General features: G+C 40.0%; 1 protein-coding gene across 5 annotated transcripts in view; it reads right to left on the bottom strand.

Annotated features, from left to right (window-relative positions):
• The window catches only part of LOC126180278 (protein retinal degeneration B), a 589,076-nt gene that overhangs the window by 115,428 nt on the left and 446,389 nt on the right, over positions 1-27,259 (bottom strand). For all 5 annotated transcript variants that reach the window (XM_049924680.1, XM_049924684.1, XM_049924682.1 and 2 more), the window contains one exon: positions 22,530-22,779. In XM_049924680.1, the coding sequence (XP_049780637.1) occupies positions 22,530-22,779 (250 nt within the window). The remainder of the gene's footprint in view (positions 1-22,529; positions 22,780-27,259) is intronic.

The following is a 27,259-nucleotide window of genomic DNA, read 5'->3' as shown; positions in this document are numbered from 1 at the left end:
ATGAGCCCGAGTATCATTGAAATTCAAACGCCAGCACTAAAGTACTATAATTCGATTTCAATGCTTTAATTTCAAAGTTCAGTTAAAGTATTCATAGCTGGCTACAATATTTAGATTACACAAGCATGAATTAAGAGTGCGAGTTTTGTTACCATATTTTAGCTTACCTGTGACTGCAGCTCAGCTTGGTACGTACTAAATTTTACTATTGTTAATTGTTCAGAATCATTTAATTCAAGTTCAAAGTTAAATCTCTTATTTCTAAATTGCATAGATTCAAGTAGCTTTTGAAATGATTGTTGAGGTAGTCCAAGACTAACCGTGTTTTACTGAATTTCGATGTGCTTCAGAAAGAAAGCTCACTATTAACTTCAGTCACTAAGTTTACTTTCGATTTTCCTGTTTTATTAATTCTTTTGCTAAATTAAGTCAGAGTGTAGCGAAATTTATTACTTCTGACAAACTTTCAGTTTTCACACTACACGTGTCAACCTTCAGTTGCCACACTTCTAGTGCTAATTATATGTGTAATAACCTTTCTTTTTCAGTTACTATAGTAATTGTCCTTAGGACTGGCGACCGTAATTTCCCCCAAATCTCAAATATCTAATTAACGCTAGTTAATTGTTAACGTAACGGCCGCACATTTACTTTCTTTATTAACTTTACCCCTTTTCAAAATTAATTTCCACCTGTTTCATTAGCATTTTTCCTTTCATTTAGATGTAACCCTTTCCTCCCTCTTTACCGACAGATTAACTTCGGTGACGATTGCTTTTCCCAAATTTCCATTAGGTACACACGGTTTAATTTTTCATTGTCATTAAGGTCGATAAGTGAGGGGGAGGTTACATACTGACCAAGTACATTGTCATCATTCCAAGATAGGTCAGATGGTGAGCTCGTGTTACACACTGTAAAGCTACGTGGAAACCCATAGACCCTTTAAAAATCTGAAATTATTAACAGAATTGTCCCTATACATCTACGATGATATAATTTTTCTACATAACAATTTAGAATTATTCCAGGAGAACTGCTTTGATCACACTAACAATACAAGCAATAAAGAAAGTTTTCTGCTGCTTGCTCATGATTTAAAATTATAAACTCCCCAGTGTATGGGAATGGAAATTTACAACAAACTAAAAGCCAAGATCATACTGAGTATGAACCTAGATTCACTGAAAAGAGAGCTGCATGATACACTAATTCAACGATGCTACTACTCAGTTGAACTGAATACTTGAGCAAGATGTAGTTTATCAATTGTCTTTTTATGTAAATATAAAGTGTGCAAGGCCCCATAGCAAATTTTATCCATATCAAAAGCTATCACTGAAAAAAACATACTGAAGTGCTTAATATTTAACAATTTATTCCAATCAAATGAGGTACATTTTTATGTCAATAACTGATGCCTGTCTAATGGAACTAATGCTTGCAAAATTATCTGTGGGGATGATTGTAACACATCATAACTGACGGAAAAAAAAATTGAGGAGAAATTCAGTTTCTGGCATCAGATAAAATGCTTTTCAGTGAAACCATAAGAAACAAAGAGAATATGGATGTTATGAGCCTCAAATTCTAGTCACTTGTCTGGAATGGAAAATGTTGCCTGAAAGACTGGGGCACATGATAAGAAACTGTAATTTGTTGTTTAAAACTTCAATGTTATGAGTACCACAGACAGAAATAAGAACCAATGTTTCTATTGTAGAAGAACTTAGCATCAGAAGAAATTTATGTTGCAGTGCTTGTCAAGTTCCTTGGACATGTTTTAAGAAGAGAAGAAGATAATTTAGAAATGATCATCTTGCATGGCAAAATCAAAGGCAGAAGACCATGATGAAGAGCAGCAATATCATCTTCTTGTTTTTGTTATTGAGGTCTTCAGTCCAGAGACTGGTTTCATGCACCTCTGCATGCTACTCTATCCTGTGCAAGCTGCTTCATCTTCGAGTAAGTAATGCATCTTACATTCCTTTGAATCTGCTTAGTGTATTCATCTCTTGGTCTCTCTCTATTATTTTTGCCCTCCATGCTTCCCTCCAGTACTAAACTGGTAATGCCTTGAAGCCCCAGAATGTGTATCGTCAAGCGACCCCTTCTTCTAGTCAATTTCTGCCACAAATTCCTCTTCTCCCCAACTCTGTTCAATACCTCTTCATTAGGTACGTGATCTACTCATCTAAACTTCAGCATTCTTCTGTAGCACTACATTTCAAAAGCTTGTATTCTCTATTGTCTTGCATACGTGGCTACACTCCATACAAATACTTTCAGACAAGACTTCCTGACATTTAAATCTGTACTTGATGTTAACAAATTCCTCTTCTTTAAAAACCCTTTCCTTGCCATAGCCAATCTACATTTAATAACCTGTCTAGTTCGACCATCATCAGTTATTTTGCTCCCTAAATAACAAAACTCATCTACTACTTTAAATGTCTTATTTACTAATATAATTCCCTGCGCACCACGTGATTTAATTCAACTACATTCCATTATCCTCATTTTGCTTTTGTTGCTGTTCACCTTATATCCTTATTTCAAGACACTGTCCATTCTGCCACCTTCAGAATTTGAATGAGAGTATTCCAGTGAACATTGTCAAAAGCTTTCTCTAGGCCTACAAATGCTAGAAATGTAGGGTCAGTATTGACTAACGTGTTCTTATATTTCTACGGAATGCAAACTGATGTTCCCCGATGTCAGATTCTATCAGTTTATCCATTTGTCTGTAAAGAATTCACGTTAGTATTTTGCAGCCATGACTTATTAAACTGATAGTTCGACAATTTTCACACCTGTCAACAGCTGCTTTCTTTGGGATTGGAATTATATTATTCTTCTTGAAGTCTGAGGGTATTTCACCTGTCTCATACATCTTGCTCTCCAGATGGTAAAGTTTTTCTCTCAGTAGTTCTAATGGAATGTTGCCTGTTCCTGGGGCCTTGTTTTGACTTAGGTCTTTCAGTGTTCTATCAAATTCTTCACACAGTATCATATCTCCCATTTCATCTTCATCTACGTCCTCTTCGATTTCCATAATATTGAATATTGCTCTCAAGTACATTGCCCTTGTATAGACCCTCCATAAACTACACCCACCTTTCTGCTTTCCCTTCTTTGCTTAGAATTGGTTTTCCATCTGAGCTCTTAATATACATAAAGGTGGTTCTCTTTTCTCCAAAGGTCTCTTTAATTTTCCTGTAGGCAGTATGTATGTTGCTCCTAGTAATATATGCCTCTACATCCTTACATTTGTTCTCTAGCCACCCCTGCTTAGTCTTTTTGCACTTCCTGTCGATCTCATTTATGAGGCGTTTGTATTCCTTTTCACCTGTTTCATTTACTGCATTTTTATATTTTCTCATTTCATTAATTAAATTCAATATATTTTCTGTTACCCAAGGATTTCTACTAGTCCTCATCTTTTTTCCTACTTGATCCTCTGCTGCTTTCACTATTTCATCCTTCAAAGCTGCCCATTCTTCTTCTACTGTATTTCTTCCACCCCTCCCCCCTTCCTGTCAGATGTTCCCTAATGTTCTCCCTGCAACACTCTACAACCTCTGGTTCTGTCAGTTTATCCAGGTCTCATCTCCTTAAATTCCCACCTTTTTGAAGTTTATTCAGTTCTAATCTACAGTTCATAATCAATAAATTGTGATCGGAGTCCACATCTACCCCTGGGAATTTTTTGAAACCTGGTTCCTAAATCTCTGTCTTACCATTATATAATCTATCTGAAACCTTCCAGTGTCCAAAGGCCTCTTCCACACATACAGCCATCTTTCACGACTCTTAAACCAAGTGTTTGCTATGATTAAGTTATGCTCTGCGCAAAATTCTACCAGGTGACTTCCTTTTCTCATTCCTTACCCCCAGTCCATATTCACCTACTACTTTTACTTCTCTTCCTTTTGCTACTATAAAATTCCAGTCCCCCATAACTATTAAATTTTCACCTCCCTTCACTATCTGAATAATTTCTTTCATCACATCATATATTTCTGCAATCTCGTCATCATCTGCTGCGTTTTCTTTCCTGTTCATAGTATCTTTCCCTAATCTCTTTATTCATTACTAAACCTACTCCTGCATTAGCCCTATGTAATTTTGTATTTATAATCCTGTATTCACCTGACTAGCAGTCTTGTTCCTCCTGCCACGAACTTCACTAATTCACCTCTGTATCTAACTTTAACCAATCCATTTCCCTTTTTAAATGTTCTAACCTACCTGCCCAATTAAGGGACCTGACATTCCACACTCCAATCAATAGAATGCCAGTTTTCTTTCTCCTGATAATAACATCCTTCTGAGTATTCCTCACCCGGAGATCCGAATGAGGGACTATTTTACCTCCGGAATATTTTACCCAAGAGGCTGCCATCATCATCTAACCATACAGTAAAGCTACATGCCCTCAGGAAAAATTACAGCTACAGTTTTCCTTGCTATCAGCAGTTTGCAGTACCAGCAGCAGAAAATATATAGTTGGATAAAGTAAACAATATTACCACCCTACCACTTCGCTTAACATTATGAAGAGATGAAAATTGCTGTGGATGGAGATGTTTGGATGAAGATTTAATTACTTAAGAAATGAATGAAGAAACGAGGTCACAACACTCGGCAATGAGTAAACCAACTGAAGATGGTAAAAATTCTACTAAGGGGATTTGACCTTCCTGCTTTGCTAGTGAGTCAGTTAGACAGGTGCTCTCGACAGATGGCATAAGTTACTTTAAATTTTTGTTCTTATGTATTTTAATTTCTCATAGTCTCTGGAATGACCTACTATTCACTATGACATGTTTTTCCAAAACAGAACATTTGTAACAGAAAATGTGCTAATGAGCATGGAATTACAAGAGCGAAAGTATATGTTTCGTTACGTTTCAACTGCCCCCACCAAAACCACACAACAGGTGGTAACAAGAGATTATCCAACTTAAGGCTTAATCTAATTTACATGAACCTTAAGCACTTTACTAGTAAGAGAGTGCTTAAGCAAGAGGTTGACGGGATTTAAAATCTTCTGTATACAATATGTAGCGGGGAAGGGTGGTGCAAACTTCCCATCAGCCTGGACCCGGAAGCACTTTCCAGGATTAAAATTCTTAACGAAAACTGTATCCCCCACATTTACCTGAATGGAGCGTTGGCCATGATTGTAATGGAGCGCCTCCCGACAATGAGTGTTGGTTCTAGCACTCTCCCAATTGTTCTTGATAGAGTGGGCGTCTATGACTTCATGCAAGAGATCGTTGATATGCCATAAATTGATGAGCGGACAATTCAAAGGATAGGTTAACATCAATAAGGCAGGAGTAGCCCTAGGAGACTCATAGCGGCTGGAATACAAAGTGAAGTTTAACCATGGCAAGGATTGATCCCACTTAGATGAAGAATGGGAATTTTTAATAACAAGAGCTGCCTTCAAATTATGGTTAACCTGTTCCGTGAAATAAGGCTGTAAGTAATAAGGTGTAGTGGTGAAATGACAAACCCCATTACTAAAACAAAATCGCTTAAACTGGTGAGATGTAAAGGTGGGAGAATTATCACTGACTAATGCTTTAGGTGGCCCAAAGTTCCCAAAAATTCTGGTCAGATGCTAGACAGTAAGGTTAGCTGTAACCCCCCCCCCGACTGGGGAGAAGCCAAAGAAAATGACTAAAAGCATAGACAGCCACAAATATATACTTATTCCCACAGCACGACCGGAGAAGGAGACCCACATAATCAACAAACAATTTGTCCATGCGATTTTCTTCCATTTCAGATTGCAAAAGCCCTGTCCGTAACCCATTATTAGGTTTCTAATTTTGCAGAGTTGATAGCTATTTACCAACTTCCTAATATCCCAACTAATAGAGGGTGAAGTTAACTGTTGACTAACCTTGGCAACGGTTTTAGCAACCCCCAAGTGACCTCCCACAAGTGAATCATGGAAATAAGCAAAAACTGGATGTACCAAGTGTTGAGGGATGCAAATCTTAAACTGAACAGTCTTCCCAACCCACTTACACAAGATGCCTCTATTTATAACATATCCAGGCATCTGCTTTCTGGAAAGAATAGCTTCCCTAATGGTGCTCCATCTGGGATCCTCTTCCTGATTCTCCTTTATGTCGTTAAATAATTCCGGGATCTTGGCAAGGACATTTGCCACAATAAATTCCTCAGAACGGAGAGATTCCTATTCCTCCTCAGAAAACATCCAACTGAGGGCATCAGAGACCTGATTGTCAACGCCACATGTATGGAAAACTTTGAAATGAAAGGCCGATATACAGACCGCCCAGTGAGCCACCCTACCAGTTTTTCTGGGTCGGGCCAAAACCCAACTCAATGCCTGTTTTATCAGTCTCCAGTAAGAATTCCCAATGTTCTAGATAAAATTTGAACTTTTCAAGGGCAAACAAAACAGTTATTGATCCACATTCATAAACTGAATACTTCACTTCCACCTCAGACAAACACCTTGAGGCATAAGCAACCGGCCACCTATCACCATTGAATTCCTGCATAAGAACGGCGGCAATCCCACCTCTGGATGCATCAGTTTGGACAATAAAACTTTGACTAAAGTCAGGAACAACAAGAATTGGAGGATTGGTAAGAGCAGTTTTAATTGCTTCGAAAGCTGCCTGCTGACGCGTGCCCCACCCAAACACTTGGTTCTTGCCATGCAGACAATTAAGTCAAATGGCTAACTGAGCAAAATTAGATACAAATTTATGAAAATAATTGGCCATTCCAAATCTAGCAATCTCTTTCTTATTATGTGTCGGGCAAAAATGTCTTAAGCTGACAATGGTCTCCTGATCGATCCTAATGCCACAGCCGAGACCAAGCGCCCACGGAAGGAAATCTCTCCATAACATAGTTTAATTTTATCGGGTTTGACAGTCAATCCCGCCTCACTCAGGTGATCTAAAACCAGTGCCAGATGTTGTAAGTGTTGATCAAAGCTACGACTGTAGACTACAATGTCATCTAAATACTTATAAATGCAGTTACATTTTAGATCACCCAACACATTATCCAAAAGATGGGAGAGCACTGCTGCCCCAGTAGCAAGTTCAAAGGGAACGCAACTGAACTCAAAGAGATTCCAATCTGTTGCAAATGTGGTAACAGGCTTAGAATCCTCAGTAAGTGGTATCTGGTAGTAGGCCTGATTTAAATCCAGAAAGGAAAAATAGAGTGCTCTAGTGAACCAACTGAAACAATTATGAAGATCAGACATCGGTACCGACTCTAATATCACCTTCTCGTTAAGGTGGCAGTAATCAACGACAGGTGGATAGTCTGTATCATGCTCCTTAGAAACCAAGAATATAGGTGAAGCATATGGGAAAGTAGACAGTCTGATAACCCCATTATTCAACATCTCATCGATTTTACGATGTAATATCCGCATCTTGGGAGGTGACAGGCAGTAAGGGCCCTGCTGGACCAGAACATCATCCATCAAATGAAGTGTGTAATAAATACGATCCGTAACCCCCAATTGAGTATCAAGACCTGAGAATAATGTTGTTATAATTGGAGCAAACGAGATGCCAGCACATCAAACAGATGACCAACATCAAACAGCAAAATGATATTAACGGCCTTAAGTGGAACAGACTTACGACAAGAACAGAATCCAAATTTTTCTGCAGGACAAAAAGCAAAGCTAAAGATATTGCTTGCAAAATCAAGCACCAGACCAACCTTGTGAACAAAGCACAGCTCAGCAACAAACTAATTGAAAGATTCTTAGTTAGAAGCAAATGAATAGGCCAAGAAAAATTGCCTACCGCAGTGTTCCCCTTTAGCTCCGCCACCAGAGGTAACTTCCATCCATTCACTGCCCGACGTCCCTGCATGGAAGGAGACAAAGGTGGAAACCTGTACAGGGCATGATATTCAAGATACTAATCATAATAGAGCAAGGAAACGGCGCTGCCAGAATCCAACAGGGCACAAAAGGGCTCATGATTACACGCAGCACACAAGTGGGGCAGCCATGACCCCGATGCAGCTCTAATATGGGCATAGCCCTTAGGTGGACCATCCTTGCAAACATTGTCCCTTCTCTTCTGACATCATTTACTAGAACGAGCTGCTCGCTGATGTGGACAGTCACGAACCAAATGACTGGTAACACCACACCTAAAACATTGATGACAGGCAGAAAAAGGAACAACTCCTTGCTTAGGCTCCATTACTACAGATGTTGATCTTTCATCCGATGAGCTTGCACAATGGTGTTCATCGGAAAAACTAAGCACCTCAATAGAACTAATAAGTTGACCCAACTCTGTATATGAGATCGGCTCATGAACAAACTAAGTCTGTGACGATCCTCGGGTCTCATCCCTTGGACTATGACTAGGATGTAGTCACATTCAGTAACCTGCATATCAAGAGCCCTTACCGCCATTTGAACCCATTCCATACATTCAGAGATTTTCTCATCGAACCCCTGTACTCACCAATAATATTGGCTCTCTAAATGCTGCCAAAGCCTTGGTGAAAGCTTACGCTTATGATCAAGTCTCTCAATTCACCTAAGGAAGACCATCTGTGCAAGGTCTCAGAAAGAATTTCACTAAGAAGGGAGGCCATCTGTGCAAGGCCTCAGAAAGAATTTCACTAAGAAGCCCCTAAATAATGGATACAAAAAAAATTAGCAAAACCACCTGGGGAAAATGTAGGGCACTAGTAAGTATTTTGAGGCTAATAGTAAGCCACAAAGCTGTTTGAACTTAAGTCAATAAATACATAATAGCATTGGGAAATCTGGCAAACACTTCTGATCCCTGACCCTTAAACACTTGACTACTAAAACCTTGATTATTTTTACCCACGGAAGCCAAACTTTCATCATTTTCCTCATGAACATCTTCCAATCCTAATACACTGGCCTTAACCTGTAGTTCCTTTACTCTTTGGGTAAGTCGGCTAACTGATCCCTGCTGTTCTTCATTCAAAGACAATAATTTAAGTCCTGTAAATGAAAGTGCCAATGGCACAACTGGGCCTTCACCCATCCCCTCTGTCTCAAGGTAACACCAGTTGCATGAAGAAAGGTAATAATCTGATTTAATTCATTTACAGCACTACTAATGAGATGTAGGGCATCGCTGACCTGCCCGATGCGTTCACTGGAAATGACTAATGGATTGTTCAATGCACCATGCAACCTAATACCCAAGTCCGCAACCGTACCCTGCAGAAGCTGCTTACAAATGAGCAATTCATAAACTAACTGATCCTTCTTTAAGAAGGCCAGACCAGGACAATCACATTGCCCCATCATGACACATGTCAAATTTACAAGTTACTGTAAAACACAATTTCAAGTAAATAGAAAAGTATCAAATTGAAAATCTGCAAGACAGTGCAGCAAATCTAAACCTCCCCCTTAACTAGGAAGGGAAACAAATCATTGCGACACACACACCTCCCTCCAATATTTAAACAATTAAATATTATGAATTTAGATTAACCAATGCAGAGATAGGAAATCATGGGAACAACTGAAATTTGCATTTATTGTAACACTTGATAACAGACCAAGAAAATGTCACATGTTACACTTGACAGACAATAGCAATAGAACAATAATAAACACCTAATTCAGTTTTCTGCACCTTAGTTGAAGTTCAACAGGGGAACACACTTTAAGTTCTCCCATAAATATAAATATGCGTGTAGGCATGTTAAAGAACTGGTTTTGAAACAGCCACTTATAACATCAAGGCAGGCACACTCCATGTAAAGAGAAAATAATTAGCAAGGCTGTAAGTAATAAGGTGTAGTGGTGAAATGACAAACCCCGTTACTAAAACAAAGTCGCTTAAACTAGTGAGATGTAAAGGTGGGAGCATTATCACTGATTAATGCTTTAGGTGGCTGAAAGATCCCAAAAATTCTGGTCAGATGCTAGACAGTAAGGTTAGTTCCGCTCCTGGGATTGGAATGACTCCTTACCCTTTCCCTTAAAACCCACATCCTTTCGTCTTTCCCTCTCCTTCCCTCTTTCCTGATGATGCAACCACTGGTTGCGAAAGTTTTAATTTTGTGTGTATGTTTGTGTTTGTTTATGTGTCTATCGACATGCCAGCACTTTTGTTTGGTAAGTCACATCATCTTTGTTTTTAGATAAAAACAAAGATTCTGTAACTTACCAAACGAAAGCATTGGTACGTTGATAGAGACAATAACACACACACACACACACACACACACACACACACACACACACACAAAACACACACACACACACACAAATTTCATGCTTTCGCAACCCACGGTTGCTTCATCAGGAAAGAGGGAAGGAGAGGGAAAGACGAAAGGATGTGGGTTTTAAGGGAGAGGGTAAGGGGTCATTCCAATCCCAGGAGCGGAAGGACTTACCTTACGGGTGAAAAAAGGACAGGCATACACTCGCACACACACACACACACATATCCATCCACAGATACACAGACACAAGCAGACAATTATAAAGGCAAAGAGTTTGGGGTAGTTTGGGCAGAGATGTCAGTCAAGGCGGAAGTACAGAGGCAAAGATGTTGTTGAATGACAGGTGAGGTATGAGCGGCGGCAACTTGAAATTAGCGGAGGTTTGAGGCCTGGTGGGTAACGAGAAGAGAGGATATACTGAAGGGCAAGTTCCCATCTCCGGAATTCCTCTCTTCCCGTTATCCACCAGGCCTCAATCTCCGCTAATTTCAAGTTGCCGCCACTCATACCTCACCTGTCATTCAACAACGTCTTTGCCTCTGCACTTCTGCCTCGACTGACATCTCTGCCCAAACTCTTTGTCTTTAAATATGTCTGCTTGTGTCTGTATATGTGTGGATGGATATGTGTGTGTGTGCGCGAGTGTATACCCGTCCTTTTTTCCCCCTAAGGTAAGTCTTTCCGCTCCCGGGACTGGAATGACTCCTTACCCTCTCCCTTAAAACCCACATCCTTTCGTCTTTCCCTCTCCTTCCCTCTTTCCTGATGAGGCAACAGTTTGTTGCGAAAGCTTGAATTTTGTGTGTATGTTTGTGTTCGTATGTGTGTCTGTCGACCTGCCAGCACTTTCATTTGGTAAGTCACATCATCTTTGTTTTTAGGTATATTTTTCCCTCGTGGAATGTTTCCTTCTATTATATATATATATATATATATATATATATATATATATAAAAAAAATAGAGGGAAACATTCCACGTAGGAAAAATATATCTAAAAAGAAAGATGATGAAACTTACCAAACAAAAGCGCTGGCAGGTCGATAGACACACAAACAAACACAAACATACACACAAAATTCTAGCTTTCGCAACCAACGGTTGCCTCGTCAGGAAAGAGGGAAGGAGAGGGAAAGACAAAAGGATTTGGGTTTTAAGGGAGAGGGTAAGGAGTCATTCCAATCCCGGGAGCGGAAAGACTTACCTTAGGGGGAAAAAAGGACGGGTATACACTCGCACACACACACGGATGGTATATGCGGATGGATATGTGTGTGTGTGCGCGAGTGTATACCTGTCCTTTTTTCCCCCTAAGGTAAGTCTTTCCACTCCCGGGATTGGAATGACTCTTTACCCTCTCCCTTAAAACCCATATCCTTTTGTCTTTCCTTCTCCTTCCCTCTTTCCTGACGAGGCAGACACACAAACAAACACAAACATACACACAAAAATCTAGCTTTCGCAACCAACGGTTGAATATAATAGAGGGAAACATTCCACGTGGGAAAAATCACACACACAATCAATTGGAAATTGACAAATCTATATTATCTAAACTTAATGGTTATCTAGAGTAACAAATTGATTGACTAGAATAAAGGAAAAATAACACATACATGGCTTCTGACGGCTGACAAACTGTGTTGGGCTACTGAGCAGTGATTAATTTAAAATAGCCACAACATATGCTAACCAGGTTAGCGGCATATTTAAAGACAAGCTTTGAGCAAGCACCCTGGTCACAAGGTAATCAAACTCACAGGATTCCCTTACACGGCAGATGTGCCAACACATCCATTCATACCCTAGAGTCAACTAGCAAAACATAAATCATTGACACATTTCAGATAATATTTTAAAACAACATACTTAAACACCTTTGTTTACCACAAGCCTTAATTATTTAACAGGTTAGGCTCTGTTATTGAAGGCACGCAAATGAGGTAGCAAGTTCAGGTCTACAATTCTCCTTTGCCATTGAACATGCATTGTGACTAGTAAAAGGAAGAATCTATCTAATTAACTGAAAGTTGCTACTTGGATCCAGTATTTGACAATGCGTGCAAAATTGACAGACAAAGGTGAGAGTCAAGTTTACACTCGCAAACAGCACACGCGAAACATGAGCATAAGATGAACATTAAATAAACTGCTCCTTGTTCAGTCATTTATACACCGGCGAAGTAAATAATCTTCGCTGAATTACTGTAGACGCTGGAAAGCCCAGTTGCTTGCAAATAATGCAAATGTCTTACTTTAAGTCCGACGACATCTGTAGTGTAGTAGTTTCAATGGACAACCAGGCCCCATCCCCTTTGATCCATCTGCGACCAAGACAGTAACACTGGCTGCTATCATGGCCTTAACGATCATCACACCTGACACGAGTCACGCCAAACATCAACAAAATGGCATGGCCTCCTGTACACTCCCACACGTCCACAATTAGAGTTCCTCCTCCAGACCGATGCTCTCTCGCAAACACGGCAGGCAGCCAGCCACAGCAATGCCATAGTGCCCACTGGCTAGGGTAAGGAAACAACAGAGCACAAAGCGGAAATTTCTAAACGAGCACGCTACAGACAAGGAGGAAATGCGGAGAGCCAACCAAGACATTTCTTCATGGTTCAGCACTCTCTGCCATCACAATCATGTCACCTTCAAATCTTATACACTCCACTCTCTGACCCCCTATACAAACTCCTCTCCTTCCATCAAAACTTTCATTAACAATTTCCTCCAGATAAGTATTGAACAGTGTCGGTGATAAACAACAAACTTGTCTTACACCTCCTCCCAGTTCAATTTCTTCACTCATCACACTTCTTATTCTTCCTCTTGCTCTCTGGTTCAAAAATAAATTTCTAATTAGCCGTCTATCCCTCCAGTCAACTCTATGTTTCCTTAGGATTTCCATCATTTTGTCCCATCTGACACAGTCAAAAGCCTTCTCAAGATCAATAAACACAACATACACCCTTCCTTTTCTTCTCCATGTACCTCTCCCCTACCACTCTCAGTAAGGCAGTGGCATCTCTAGCTCCCACTCCTCGCCTGAAACCAAATTGTTCATCTCCTACTATGCAATTCAGCTTTCCATATAGCTTTCTGTTGAGTGTCCTCAGCAAGACTTTGGCTGCATGCGATATCAGGCTCACTGTTCCACGTTCCTCACACTTTTTGCTGTTCTTTTTCTTTTCTATAGGTATTAAGATACTTTCTGTAAAGTCATTTGGCCATTTTCCTGTCACGTATATTTGATTACACAATTCAATTGACTCCCTTTTCCCTTCTTTCTCCAATGACTAACAGTTCCACAGGAATCTCATCAATTCCCATTGCCTTTCCATTTTTCATCTCCTTCATAGACGCTTTAATCTCACTAGTGAGTATTGCATTTCCTTTATCATCATCTGCAACTTTATCTTCTTCTTCTTCTATCCCAAGCTCTTCTTCACTTTGTTGGCTGCCGGCAGAGTATAGCCATTCTATATATTCTTCCTATCTTCTCAATATATTCTTCCTATCTTCTCACTATTTCTTGGGTTTCACTCACCATTTTACCATCTGCTATCTCTACTTCCTTTAGTCCATTGTTGTTTCTCTTTTCCCTGAATGTCAAATCCATAGCTTCTTTGTACATCAACTCATATTTTCTTTCTGTCTCTAATTTCTCTATCTTGTCACACTTTTCTGTCAGCCATTTCTCCTTTGCTTTTTCTGTCTCCCTTCTAAACATTGTTTGCAATATTCATTTTGATTTTAGCATTAATCATGCCCCCCCCCCCCCCCCAAATGAGTACATACACCTGTTGAGCAGCTCCCACCATTCAAACAGGGTCACAGTGAGGCCCTGCAAGAAGCTTCATGGAAATATCAAGGGACTGCTGCACATGTTGGGCACATTGTATCAGTGGTGTGTCCCTGCTTTCATCAGTGGTCCATGGAACATTGCTGTACCCATAAACCAGGTTCTGGAAGTACATGTAGTACAGGTGCATGTCAAGATTGACGCATTATGAACAAGCAGTGATGGCCAACCAAAAATCATCCTGGCACGAAATCTGGACACTTGTTGCATCTGTTGTGTCATCAGGGATCACTGAGAACTGTCTACTTGCAGCAGGGTTAAGATCACATTTCTCTTTGGCCACACTCCCACTGACACCATGACACTCCCAAGCATGGCTACTCAAGTGTCGTGAAAGACCAGATAGTGCACTGGCACTCTGACATCATCAGTGATGAGAGTAGTTTAATGTCTGTATGAAAATGAGGAACATATATACATATGGTGTGGAGCTGGTGAGCTGCCTATTTCCATCCCGGCTTCACGATGTGGGCGCCATCAGTCACAACTCAAGGTCACATTGGGTGTTTCACCTCTTGCCAAATAAACATATATGAGACATGATGAAGTGAGAACTTAATCTATGTCCAAGAAGCATTGCCAAACTGCAACAAAAGGTGAAGGTGCTGGGACAATCTACCGCAGAATGCTATCTGGCACCTTTATGATCATTTGAATGTGCGAATACACGTTAGTGTTGATGCCAAAGGGGAAGTACATTGGGCACTGATGCAATTGTTTGGCTACCCCTCAAATTTGACACAACTGTTTCATTTGGACTCTATTTGTTATTATATACTTCTACAACAACCTATTACATCACTTGTCAATAAAATAGCCTTATCCCTGAGGGTGTTCCATTTTTTCCTGGCACTGTAAATAAATTTGAAATCCAGTGACTTTTATTGCTCAAGTTCCTTGTCATTTAATAAACTTAAGTTTTGCAGCTTTAAATTCATTTTCAGTTTGACTCTTTTTCTCCAAAGATCTAATCAGACAGTTTCTTTGATTTTCTGAATATCTGTCATGTGACATAATAAAGAAAATATGGTCTGCATCTTCAAAGAGGATACTGCTGTATTGTATCTTCTTCAATCATCTTTTTTTTTGTACTGTGTAAAAATATAACTTTCAAATTACTACCTTCTTCAGCAAAAATTGAGAAATTATCAGTTCTTCCACATCCTCTTGTAGACAGGTGTGACCTGTTGTTCTTTCCAAGAATTGGACACAGTTTTTTTGTTTGAGGGATCTGTGATAGATTATTGTTGGAAGAGAGGCTAACTTCAGCCACAAATTCAGTACAGAATCTGACGGGGATTCCATTGGGCCATGGAACTATGTTCAGTTTTAATGATTTCAGCTGCTTCTCAACACCACTGACTCTAATACTGATTTCATTCATCTTTTCAGTGGTATGAGGATTAAATTGAGGCAATTCTTGTGGGTTTTTCTTTGCAAAGGAAAATTTGAAAAAAGAGTTAAGCATTTCAGCTTTTGCTTTGCTAATGGGCACTATCTTTGGTGGCATTAACAGCCTTTACATACAACCAGAATTTCTTTGGGTTTTGTGAAATAACATTTCACAGTATTCTACTGTAGTCACTGAAGGCATCAAGCATTGCTCTCTTGACAGCCACATGCATATCATTCAGCATATCTCTGTCTATACCCCTGCACTTTGTTCTACACCTATTATGTAGTAATCTCTGGAAGTTTCTTTACAGTGACTGTATACCATTGAGGTCCACTCCCATTATGGACTGTTGTCCTGGATAGGTATCTATCCAGTGCATGGCTAACTATTCTTTTAAATTTGAGCCACAGTTTCTCTACAAGCTCCTGCTGTGTGTTGAAAGTTTTGAGTTCCTCATTGATTTACAACACTACTGATTTCTATCTATTTTGCTGAACATATCTCTCTGCTTGTTTTAGTTGTCCTTTGTACTTTGGTAATCATTATTGCCACAACCACATCGTGGTCACCTATACCAGTTTCGACATGATCATTATCAAAGAGGTCAGGTCTATTTGTTGCCATTAGATCCAATTCCTATCTAGTTTTTGGCAAGTAACTTCTTTGCAATTCCATGTTAGCTTCATTCTCAGACCACAGTCCTCTTTGGTACTACTTTTTATCTCTATACTTATATCTTCTTCAATCATCTTACTAAAGAAGCAACCAATGAAATATCTGGAAGCATCAGCAGCAGATGGCTGAATGCAAATGGATTATCGACATGTTTCACGACATTCAGCACTCCTCGTAGCAATAAAAAGAAATGAATTTATTTCACTCTGCACAGTTCCTTATTTAATTACTTTTTGGGAACCGCTACTTACAACATTTTCAGAATACATAGTCCTGGTGTAAGAATTGTGCCTGGTATTAGTTTTGGAACTTCTTGTAGAGACGTTTTATTAAAACATGATATTTTGAAAGTTGTTCCACAGTAAAATATATTAAGTAATGCCCTTTATCGCTTTGAATATTTTCTATCTCTCATACATTAACCATATGCTTGGTCTTCAATCCTCACACATTTCCTTTTCTCTAATACATGGGTCGTCCATTCACTGTTGATAATTATCCATGCAATGCCGTTCAAGATGTTGTCCAGCCATCTACTTTGGGTTCTTTCTTTTCCTTGTATTCAGTCTATTTCTAGTGAATGCTATGCTACATAATCTGTTCTCAGCCCAGCTTAACTTTCTCTATTGTGTCATTCTGTCAATATTATGGTGTTTATACAGAAAATAAGAGAAATTTTTGAAATGTGCTGCTACTGAACATTGCTGAAAACTAGAGGGTTGGGTTGAGAACATAATGAGGTGGTACTGAATCAGATTGGGAAGAAACGAAATGTTTGGCACAACCTGACTAAAAGCTGAATTAGATAGGAAGGACACATTCTAAGACATTAAGAAATTGTTAATTTAGTAATGGAAGGAGGTGTGGGGGTAACAATTTTACAGAGGATTACTAATGTTTGCTTAAAGTAAGTAGGTTCAAATAGATGAAGAGTCCAGTAGTTATTTAGACATGAAAATATTTGCACATGGCAGAGTAGTGTGGAAAGTTTTATCAGTCTTGTGTTCAATGACTAAAGCACCATCATCATCATCATCGAGTTCTTTATTTTAGCATCTACTACTCTATTCCCTTGCGTCTTCATCAATTATAGACCCCAAAACTTTCCTTCAGCTTTTCCTTTAAAATGTGAATAGTTTTTATTCTTAATTCTTCTTAAACATTAAAGCTTTACATCTACATTACAATACTGGAATTTTACAGTAGATTCATATAAGGAAGTTTTAAAATTGTTGTTGAGCACATCACTGGATTAGGGAATCATCATCTCACTTTAGGCTTTCATTAGCAGTGATGAATTGTAGCTCTGCTCCAAATGACTACTGCTAGGTCATATGGCAATGACCTGTGAAGAGTTCCTATTCTTCCAATGTTCTGGAGAAACCTGCAGTGCTACTCCTGGCATCCTCTCTCTCACTGCCTCCCACCTATCCCCCTCAGCCCCCCCCCCCCCAACTCATACCACACAATGCACACCACAAACTTGTCCCCCTGTGAAATGTGGTCCTGGTACCGTTTTCCAGCTGGCACCCTGTAGGGGCATAGATCTCTCTCTCTCTCTCTCTCTCTCTCTCTCTCTCTCTCTCTCTCTCTCTCTCTCTCTCTGTGTGTGTGTGTGTGTGTGTGTGTGTGTGTGTGTGTGTGTGTGTGTGTGTGTGTGTGTGTTACTCTATCTCAAAAACGGATTACTCTGAAAGGGAGCAAGTTTTCTTTCTTTTAGTGTGTGCCTAGCAATGACTCAATGCTTCTGCTTTTCTGTGAGTAGTCTCCGTTAACACCAAAGTATATGCTGTATTATATTAAGGTGCATTTAATATTAGCACGCCATAACATTTCATGAAGTTACATAATTCTACCGCAACACACTTCAGTTAAATCTACATTTATTATTTCTTTCCACATCCCTGAGGCTCCTTTGTGCAAGATCCAGAGAACACAATTAGTATGATGTAAACTAACCTGACTTGACTTGAGCTTACCTACAGTCAACAGAGTTTTGAAGTTTTCATGTCAGTATGATACACTTTCCAGAGCACTTGAAAGGAATTATTTACAAATGGCAGTTTCAGTAGTAATGGGGGATATCAGTGTTGTTATTTTCAAAGTGACTAATATCACTTCAAATTATTTTACCTTCTGAATCATCAGTCACGTTTAGAAAGTAACATTTCTTTTGAAATTTGTAGTAATAAACTTACCTCTATATATGAAAGCTCACATATTACTAAGTTATGGCAAATAATCAAAAGTAAAGAAAGCACAGTGAATTAAGAGAATTATTTTTTTTTTTTAAATTTACAATACTATGAAAAGGATAGATTGCTACTCACCATAAAGATGACATTTTGAGTTGCTGATGGGCATGACAAAAAGTCTCTTACATATAAGCTTATGGCCAAGGCTTTCTTCAGAAAAGAAAAACACATACAAGTCACACAAACACGCATACTTCACACATACATGACTGCTATCTCTGGCCACTCCAGCCAGAATACAACAGAAATGCATTAATGGGAGCAACAATCAGGAGTGAGGAGGGGAAGGGGGAGAAATGGCACAGTACGAGTGGAGAAGAGGAATCAGCACTCCCTTTGGGGACTGGAGGTTGTAGTATAGCATGGTCAGGTGCCAGTGAAGGGAGGCTGTGGGGGAGGGAAAGGGCAGGAAATGAGTAGCAGGAGGGAGAGGAGCAAAGGCCATTCATCCTGGTAGATTACTGGTTGGTATTTATACCAATATAAAAAGCTTAGCAATGATTGCAGCAGAGCTGGTGTATGACATAGCTGCTTTCATAGGTGGCCTGGCTTCTGATGGGGTTCGATAAGCCTTTGGCAAGAATGGAATAAGAAGTGCTGGGTGGGAGGACTGAGCAGGTATTACACCTGGGTCTTCCACAGGGATATGGTCCCTGTGGCAAGGGGTTGGGGTTGGAGTAGCTTAGGGAAGAACCAAGATGATGTGGAGATTGGGTGGGCTATTAAACATCACTTTAGGAGAGGTGGGTAGGATGTTCCTGATCTCATGATATGATAATAGATAATAATGCACCAGTTCAGAAAAGTATCCCTTTCCTGGATAAAGCCCAGTCCCACACCCTATTTCTTAAATATAGCCTTAACCAAGGAATCTCTCTCTCACCCCCCCCCCCCCCCACCTTCACACCCCCCACAATGACCTTACCATAAAAATTCCTTTCTTTGGATCCCACCCTTCCTTTCACAATGACATTCACCTCTTCAGATCCCACCGGTTCCTATAATTCACAAACCTGGTACTGCAAAAATACATCTCCAAGGCATAGACATCCCAAAACCACATAATTCCCTCCACAAGATGCTGCTACTGTGCAAGCCCTGCTGCATACATAACATCTCTGAAACTGAATCCCTTGCACTCCAGCACCTAGAAGAGCATTCCAGACACCACATCCATAAGTTATTCGGCCTGCTAACCTCCTATTGCCACCTTGGGCCACCACTATCCTACCCCTGTCCTACCAACAGTGTTCCTTTTTGTAAACTCCTCATAGCACCCAGACCCTGCCTAGCTGAACTTTTTAACTTGGCACATCCCACAAAACTCCCAACAGTCGACTAAATCCAAAGCTGAAATAATCCCAGAACAATGTTATTAATCTTTCCACCAAAATCCACACCCCAGGAAAGTTTCAGTCCCATTGAAAGGCATCATCTTCATACCCCATACTGAATTTCAACCACAGTGGACCTACTCTCCTCCAGATCCCTGCAATGGAAACACTTATCTGCCACCACTCCTTCCAGCCAAAGCCAACCTAGTCCGAACAATGACACCTGCCTCTCCCAGTTCCAACCTATGATCCATGATCCTTCCCCCCCTCACACCTAACCAACTACCTGCTGGTCACCTTCCAGGAACTCCATATCTCCAACCTTCCTCACTATCCTTCTGCCCATCCTTTCTCAAAACACCAACCCATCAGCAAAACAAAGGACAGCCATACACAGCCTCAAAACTGATCCTGACCTAATTATCCTACCTGCAGACAAAGGTTCCACCACTGTCATTATGAATCACAGTGACTAACCGCCAGAAGCCTCCGTCAACTGTCTGATACATCCTATAAATTCTGCCACAGTTATCCCATCCCAGAAGTCCAACATAACATAGAACCCTTCCGTAAAGCCATAGGCCCTTCCTGGAACTTATTCCTTGAATCCATTTCCTCCTCACTGGACAGGGAGGTACACCAACATCCATCATTCCCATGATCATTTATCCACTACTGAACACTACCTCTCTCAATGTCCTTCATACTCCAGACCTAGCACCTCATGCCTCATACGCCTAGTAGCTATATCATAATATGCCACTACTTCTTTGAAGGTAAGATACTAGCAAAAACCACAGCACGACCATGAGCACTGGTATGGAACCCTCCCATGCCAACCTGTTTACGAGGCATCTAGCGGAAACCTTTCTAGCCTCAAAACTGAAAACCCGTGGTCTGATTCAGATTCATTGATGATATAGATCTCCATGATCTGGACACAGGACCAGGACATCCTACCCTCATTCCTTCACAATCTCTACACTTTCTCTCCCATCCACTTCACTTGACCCAGAATGCCACCACCCTGGACACTGACCTTCTCCTCTCAGAGTTCCATCCTCCCCTCTGGGCACATTATACCCACCAACCACCACTGTATCTGCTTTTCAACAGCTGTCATCGCTTTCACACCAAAAAATCCTTCACATACAGCCTGGCCACCTGCAGATGGTGTATCTGCAGTGATACAAGTTCCCATGCTCAATATGCTGAAGGTCTCACAAAGACCTTCACAGACAGGCACTGTCCCCCCCAGACTTAGTCCGCAAACAGATGAACTGATTTTCTGTGCCATATCCCCCCACACTCCCAATCCTCTCATCACTTCCAAGAACCAGCAAGAAAGAAGAGCCCCCTAAGTCACCTAAACCACCTCAGACAGGAACAATTGAACCACATGCTTCATCAGGGCTTTGATTATCTATCGTCATCCCCTGGACTTAGGGACATCCTACCCAAGATCCTTCCAATCCTTTCTGAAGTGGTGTTCCATCACCCATCAAACCTCCATAACATACTGGAACATCCCTACGCCACTGCCAATCCCAACCTGTTGCCACAGGGAAGACCCCTGTGCTTCCAGCCAATTCACCCACCCAGCACTTCCCATTCCAGTCCTGTCAAAGGATTATCCTACACCATCCAAGGCCAGGCCTCTTGTAAAAGCAGCCATGTTATATACTACCTCTGCTGCAATCATTACTCAAGTCTTTTTATACTGTTATGACTACCAACCAGCTGTCTACCAGTGTGAATGGCCACTGCCGGACTGTGGCCATGACCAAAGTGGACCACCATATGGTACACTGTGCAGCTGTACATAACAAACTTTATTTCACTTTTCAATGGCTCCTTCACGACTCAGGCCATCTTGACCCTCCCCTGCACCAGCAGCTTCTCTGAACTGCACAGATAGGAGTTACCCTTGCAATGCATTCTCCTCTCCCAAAATCATCCCAGCGTCAACCTACCGTAACCTACTGTCCCCACAATCTCCACCCAACTCTTAGTCCCTCTCTCTCCCGCCCCCTCCCCCACCCCGTCGCCACCTCACAATTTGCCTCTGCCCACCCTCACCACGTGCTGCTCTCAGTCGGCACATCCACTGGTCTGTTCTCTGCCCCTCCTTTATGCTACCCATTCTCTCTCCCTATCTCTCCCCCGCAGCCTCCCAAAACTGAACCCGGCAGTCTTGTCCTGCCACTTCTAGCCCTGTGGGAGCTGTGCTTGCTTGTGTGAATGTGTGTGCAATTTTCTCTTCTGAAGAAGATTTGGCCAAAAACTTATACATAACAGTCTTTCTGTCATGCCCATCTGCAACTTAACATGTCATCTTTACAATGACTAGCAATTATCTTTTTAGTAGTACTGTTGATATTCCAACCTGAATTGATTTTTATATTTAATTTGACAGATACATCCCAAAAATCAAAGTTGCAGAATAATGATTTTGAAAGCAAAGGTATTGGATGATGAAGTCTAAAGGGGATATGATTGCAGAAAGATATAGGTAATACATAACTTACTGAAGATTAAGAGGAGTGCACAATGAGTACACTACATTTTTTGCTCTTTTTGTTGCCAATAACAGAAGTTCATGCTATTCTGCAAATTCTGGTCGATTTGGAACTTACCATACACATTGGCACAGAAATTTAAAAAATGAAACCATAATTAACTTTTTTCTAAATAACTTTTCCAATTTCTGAGCATCAAATGTGTGGTTTTAGAGCAAACCTTGCCGAAGAAGAACGTCTTCGAGGTGCAGGAGCAGACAGCAGCTTATTTGAGTAGGAAACATCCACATTTGTACTATTGTCACCATCTGCTCCTCCTTGTCGGTTGCTGGATTTTGCACTGTCAATGGCATCTTCCACTTGCTGTGGATACTCTGAGTCTAATATACTGTTCTCACTATCATGCCGAGATTGATAATGTATAAAACGACACAAAGCATCAAAACCAAGAATTGACCCCACACCATCACCTGTAAACAGAGAATACAAGGGAAAAAATTAGGTACTTTTATAGATCTCATACATACTGATTTCATACAAATGAGGTTCCCTTATATTTGATTCTAAAACAATGTCACTATATTTAATCCACAATCATACTCTGCAGTTCAATTCTAAACATTATCTTGTTAACTTGTTGCTATGATCGGGTGTATTTGGCAGGCAGTGCCCAGGTAAATGTAGGATAATACAAGGGTGACTCCAATGAAAGTGCTATAATATTCTTAATTGTAAGAATGAACAAACAACTTACATGTCATTTTTCAACATACTCTCTCTGATGTTGAATGCACATATTCCTCTGCTTCATCAGGAGTACACAGCTACCATGATGAAAGAATTCTTTTGGTCATGTGTGTAGCCACTCATGCCCCATCTGTTTTCATCTCTTCATCACCTCTGAAATGCCTGCCTCCCATTGCTTTTTGAGTGCACTTAACTGATGAAAGTAATTACAAGTGAGGTCTGGTGAATAAGGAGGCTGTACCACAAAGGCAAATTTAATTTCCTGAATAGTCTACACTGTCTTACGGGCTGTATGCAGTCAGGTGGTGGTACGCTGTAACAATACTCCCAGAATGATATCCTTGTCGTTTACTCCTGATTGCAGGGCAAAGTTGATTTTTCAGCATGTCTGAATAAGAAGTATTGGTTACCATCACTCCCTTATCCATGTAATGCTCCAAAACTACTCCATCTCAGAAGAGAATGAGCATGATTTTTCCAGCAGATGGCTCACTGCAGAAAGGTTTCTGTTTCAGCGATGAGCTGCGGCGCCATTCCTTGGCCAACATTTTTGTTTCTGGTTGGTGATAGTGTACCCAAGTCTCATTGTCTCTAATAGTTTTTCCCAGGAATGCATCACCTTTGATGTGGAAATGATACAACAGTTCTTCACAGGTACTGACACAATGATCTTTCAATTTGGCAATCAACTGATGCAACACCTGTCTTGCAGACAACTTACTGAAGTGCAGTATATTTTGAACAACACTCTTGCACTAAACCAACACTAATCTTCAAACTAGTGGCTATTTTGTTCAGAGTTATGAGTCTGTTCTCCTTTACAAGCTCCTCCACTAATGCAATGTTCTTGCCTGTCACTATGCGGTGAGTCTTCGCTCATATTGTAGCATCCTCCAACAAAGTTACAACACTTTTAAACTTCTTACGCTACTTGTACACTTGTTGCAGTGACCTTATCAGTGTACTGCACTGTCATTCTGCAATGAATTTTGTTTGGTTTGACACCTTCACTGAACAAATAACACATCACGGATAGCTTCTCAATTGTGATACATGCTGACAGCAGGATGGCCATCTTATTGTGGATGGTACTCCCTTCTCCTGCATTGTAGCATCACTCTGCCACCTGTCGGTCACTTTCTGAACCCCAAGAAACACTGCTGCCACCTACCAACTTCACTACACAACTTGTCAAAATTTTATGGAACTTTAAAGGTTTTCATTCAATCACTCTCAGAGTAAGTGTTGTGTGTCTATTAGATATAATTATATTTACCAACATCAGACAACCTTTCACCGACAAATACACTTCAAAGACACACTTCTGTTAATAATGAGAGAAACACAAAATTTTTCATGCAAATAATTAATATCATTGAGCTAGTGTATTTTATAACACCTCCATTGAGGTCATAAATGTATACATAATCAGTGGTGCTTGACTCAGAGGTAGCCAGTTCGAAGCCTGGTGGTCTGAGAAATTTTCATCACCATTCGACTGGCCAGGTGAGGAGAGAGGGTGATGTAAAGTTCCTGACCACCAAAATTTGGGCCAATATCCTGGATTCATCAGCAAAACCTGCACTCTATGAGAAAGTGAAGGAACATAATCTGTTGTGATGATCTGGCCTTTGGATGGTGATGTTAGACTTGTGGCCTTCTTGATGTCATCTGAGAGAAGTATGTAATATGTGCCAGAACCAGGTTTCATCCTCTCCCTGCTCACTCATCTACACACACACACACACACACACACACACGCACACACACACACACGAGAGAGAGAGAGAGAGAGAGAGAGAGAGAGAGAGAGAGAGAGAGAGAGAAGAAACCTTTTCCGATCAGGTCAAGAACCTAATCATCACCTTTATATTCACTGTGTTCCAAGAGGCAGAAAAAGGGAAGAATGATTGTTTTATTCATTTATCAATAATTATTGATTTGTTCCAAATACACTTTAAGATATTATTAAAGCAAATGATGGGAACAGAAAATGCTGTCAAGTTCTTAACAGAAAGAGAAAGTTACAACAAACTTTGAATTATTTACATTACTTGATTAAAATTAACAGTGTGCCAAAAATTTTCTATAACTCCATGGTAGTTGCCAGTGTCTTCAGATGTTCTGGAACAATAGATGCTGGTCTCTCAACTACTACAAGAAGTGGCATTGGTGATAAATAAATTAGTTGAAACAAAATGCACAAATTGCTTTACTCACAACAAGCATCAGTAATCTATTAACGTCAATTGAACAAAAGCTCTTGTGAAAGATTCAAGCTACAAGCTTGAAGAAACTTCAGTGCCTGGATGGAGCAACATAGACAATAGAAGAGGTGACAAGGAAAATGAGAAGGTATAAAGTTCAAATTAAAATTAGGAGGGAAGAGACTGTCTTCTTCCTATATCTCTAAGACAGATTAATCATATAATAACACATATAAAAAACTTGAGCTGCTGAACTACACTGACGATACATCCTCTGTTAGCTGGAACTGCATTAAACAGCTGGCATGGGAACAGCATTAAACAGCTGGCATTACAAAAACAATATAGGGATTCCCAGTGTGACCTAAGAATATATGAGGTAAGTCCTGAAAGTGAGTTCCATATGTATTTCTTTTGACGGCAGTGCTACAACAGCTGCTTGATGCATATGCGGTACTTTGTTTGAATTAAGGAGAAGAGGACGACATCATTTTGAGTCCTCTTTGTGTTGTTTATGCTGCATAGTGCTTGTTTAGGATGGAGAAATTTGTCAAAAATCTCACCACTTGTGGGATTAGATCTGTATTTTGTTTCCTAAATGCAAAAAATATTAAACCAGTTGACCTTCAATGACAAAGATTTGCTAGGTTTATGCAGAAAACTGCTGAGTCATTCAATGATATGGACATGATCATGTGCGTGATGATGAGGAAGTGGGTGTCCATGTCAGTTAATGAAAAAATGGGGTATGCAGTTTAACTTCTAAAGGAAAGCAATTAGTTTACAGGTCCTATCTTTCCCAGAACATTCCACAAATGTGAAGATCATCTCTTCATGAAAAGTTTCTGAAGAACTTAATTTTTGAAAATTGTGTGCTCGTTGGGTGCCAATAACTCTTACTGAAAAACACAAAAAACAGGATGTGAGCAATGCACATGACTTTTTGATGAGCTAAAACAAAGATGATGATGATTTTTTAAGTAGAGTAGTAACCAAAAATAAAACTTGGGGAGTTTATAAAACACCTCAATTGAAACAACAATCAACTGAATGGAGGCACACTGCATCACCATTAAAGACTAAATCCAAGAAAATTCACATTACAATTTATGATTGCTTAGTAAGAGAGAGAGAGAACCAACAAACAAAAAACACCTTATGAATGGCAAATTGGGTGGACATCTAAATAGAAAATAGTCTTTAAAAATGAAATTACAATCTATCGCAGATGTAAATTATCTACTTACTGAAGAAGAAAGGAAGTAAGTTTAGAGTTTAATTTCTTCACCACGACGTGCTTGATAAGAGATGGAGAACAAGCTCAGAAAGGGGAACAAAATTAGCCTTATACTTTTCAAAGGAACCACCTTGGAATTTGCCTTAAGCGATGTAGGGAAACCACAAAACATCAGAAAAATGGGATTATATTTCCAGTTCATTTTGTCCCACTGTGAGCTTCAACAGAACATGTTTTCTTTCTCCCTTCCCCACATTTAATTTTACCAAGAGTCTTTTGTAACAGCAGCTTTAATCCTCAGTGGATTATTTTGTTCACAATGAGTAGCTATCTCACATATGCCCCAGAATCTCCACTCATTTAATTTGTGGCTCTATAGCGTGTTTCAGCAATCCTACTTTTGTGGACATATCATATTAAAGATATTTAATGTAATCACAATTTATTATTTCACAAAGTTCAAAATCTGAATGAAAGCTGTGTATTACACATTTGATAAAATTTATGTGATTCACATGACTTCCAGCAATCCTCTTGAATTTATTGATAAACAATGTGTTTGCTTACTTATGGAGTTTACTGAAGTCAGTCAATGAGTGGTTAGGGTAAGAAATTGACAGCCTAGTTTAAGAGACCTACATTGTTATGTTCATTCCTTCTTTCAAGATCAAGTATTGACATCTTAATGTCATATTTACTATTTTCTAAACACAAACTACCAACTTGACAGTTAAGAGCTAGGATTTATAACAAGATCAT

The sequence above is a fragment of the Schistocerca cancellata genome, chromosome 1 (genome assembly GCF_023864275.1).
Source record: "Schistocerca cancellata isolate TAMUIC-IGC-003103 chromosome 1, iqSchCanc2.1, whole genome shotgun sequence".
Taxonomy (NCBI): domain Eukaryota; kingdom Metazoa; phylum Arthropoda; class Insecta; order Orthoptera; family Acrididae; genus Schistocerca; species Schistocerca cancellata.
This window is presented reverse-complemented; position numbering and strand designations above follow the sequence as displayed.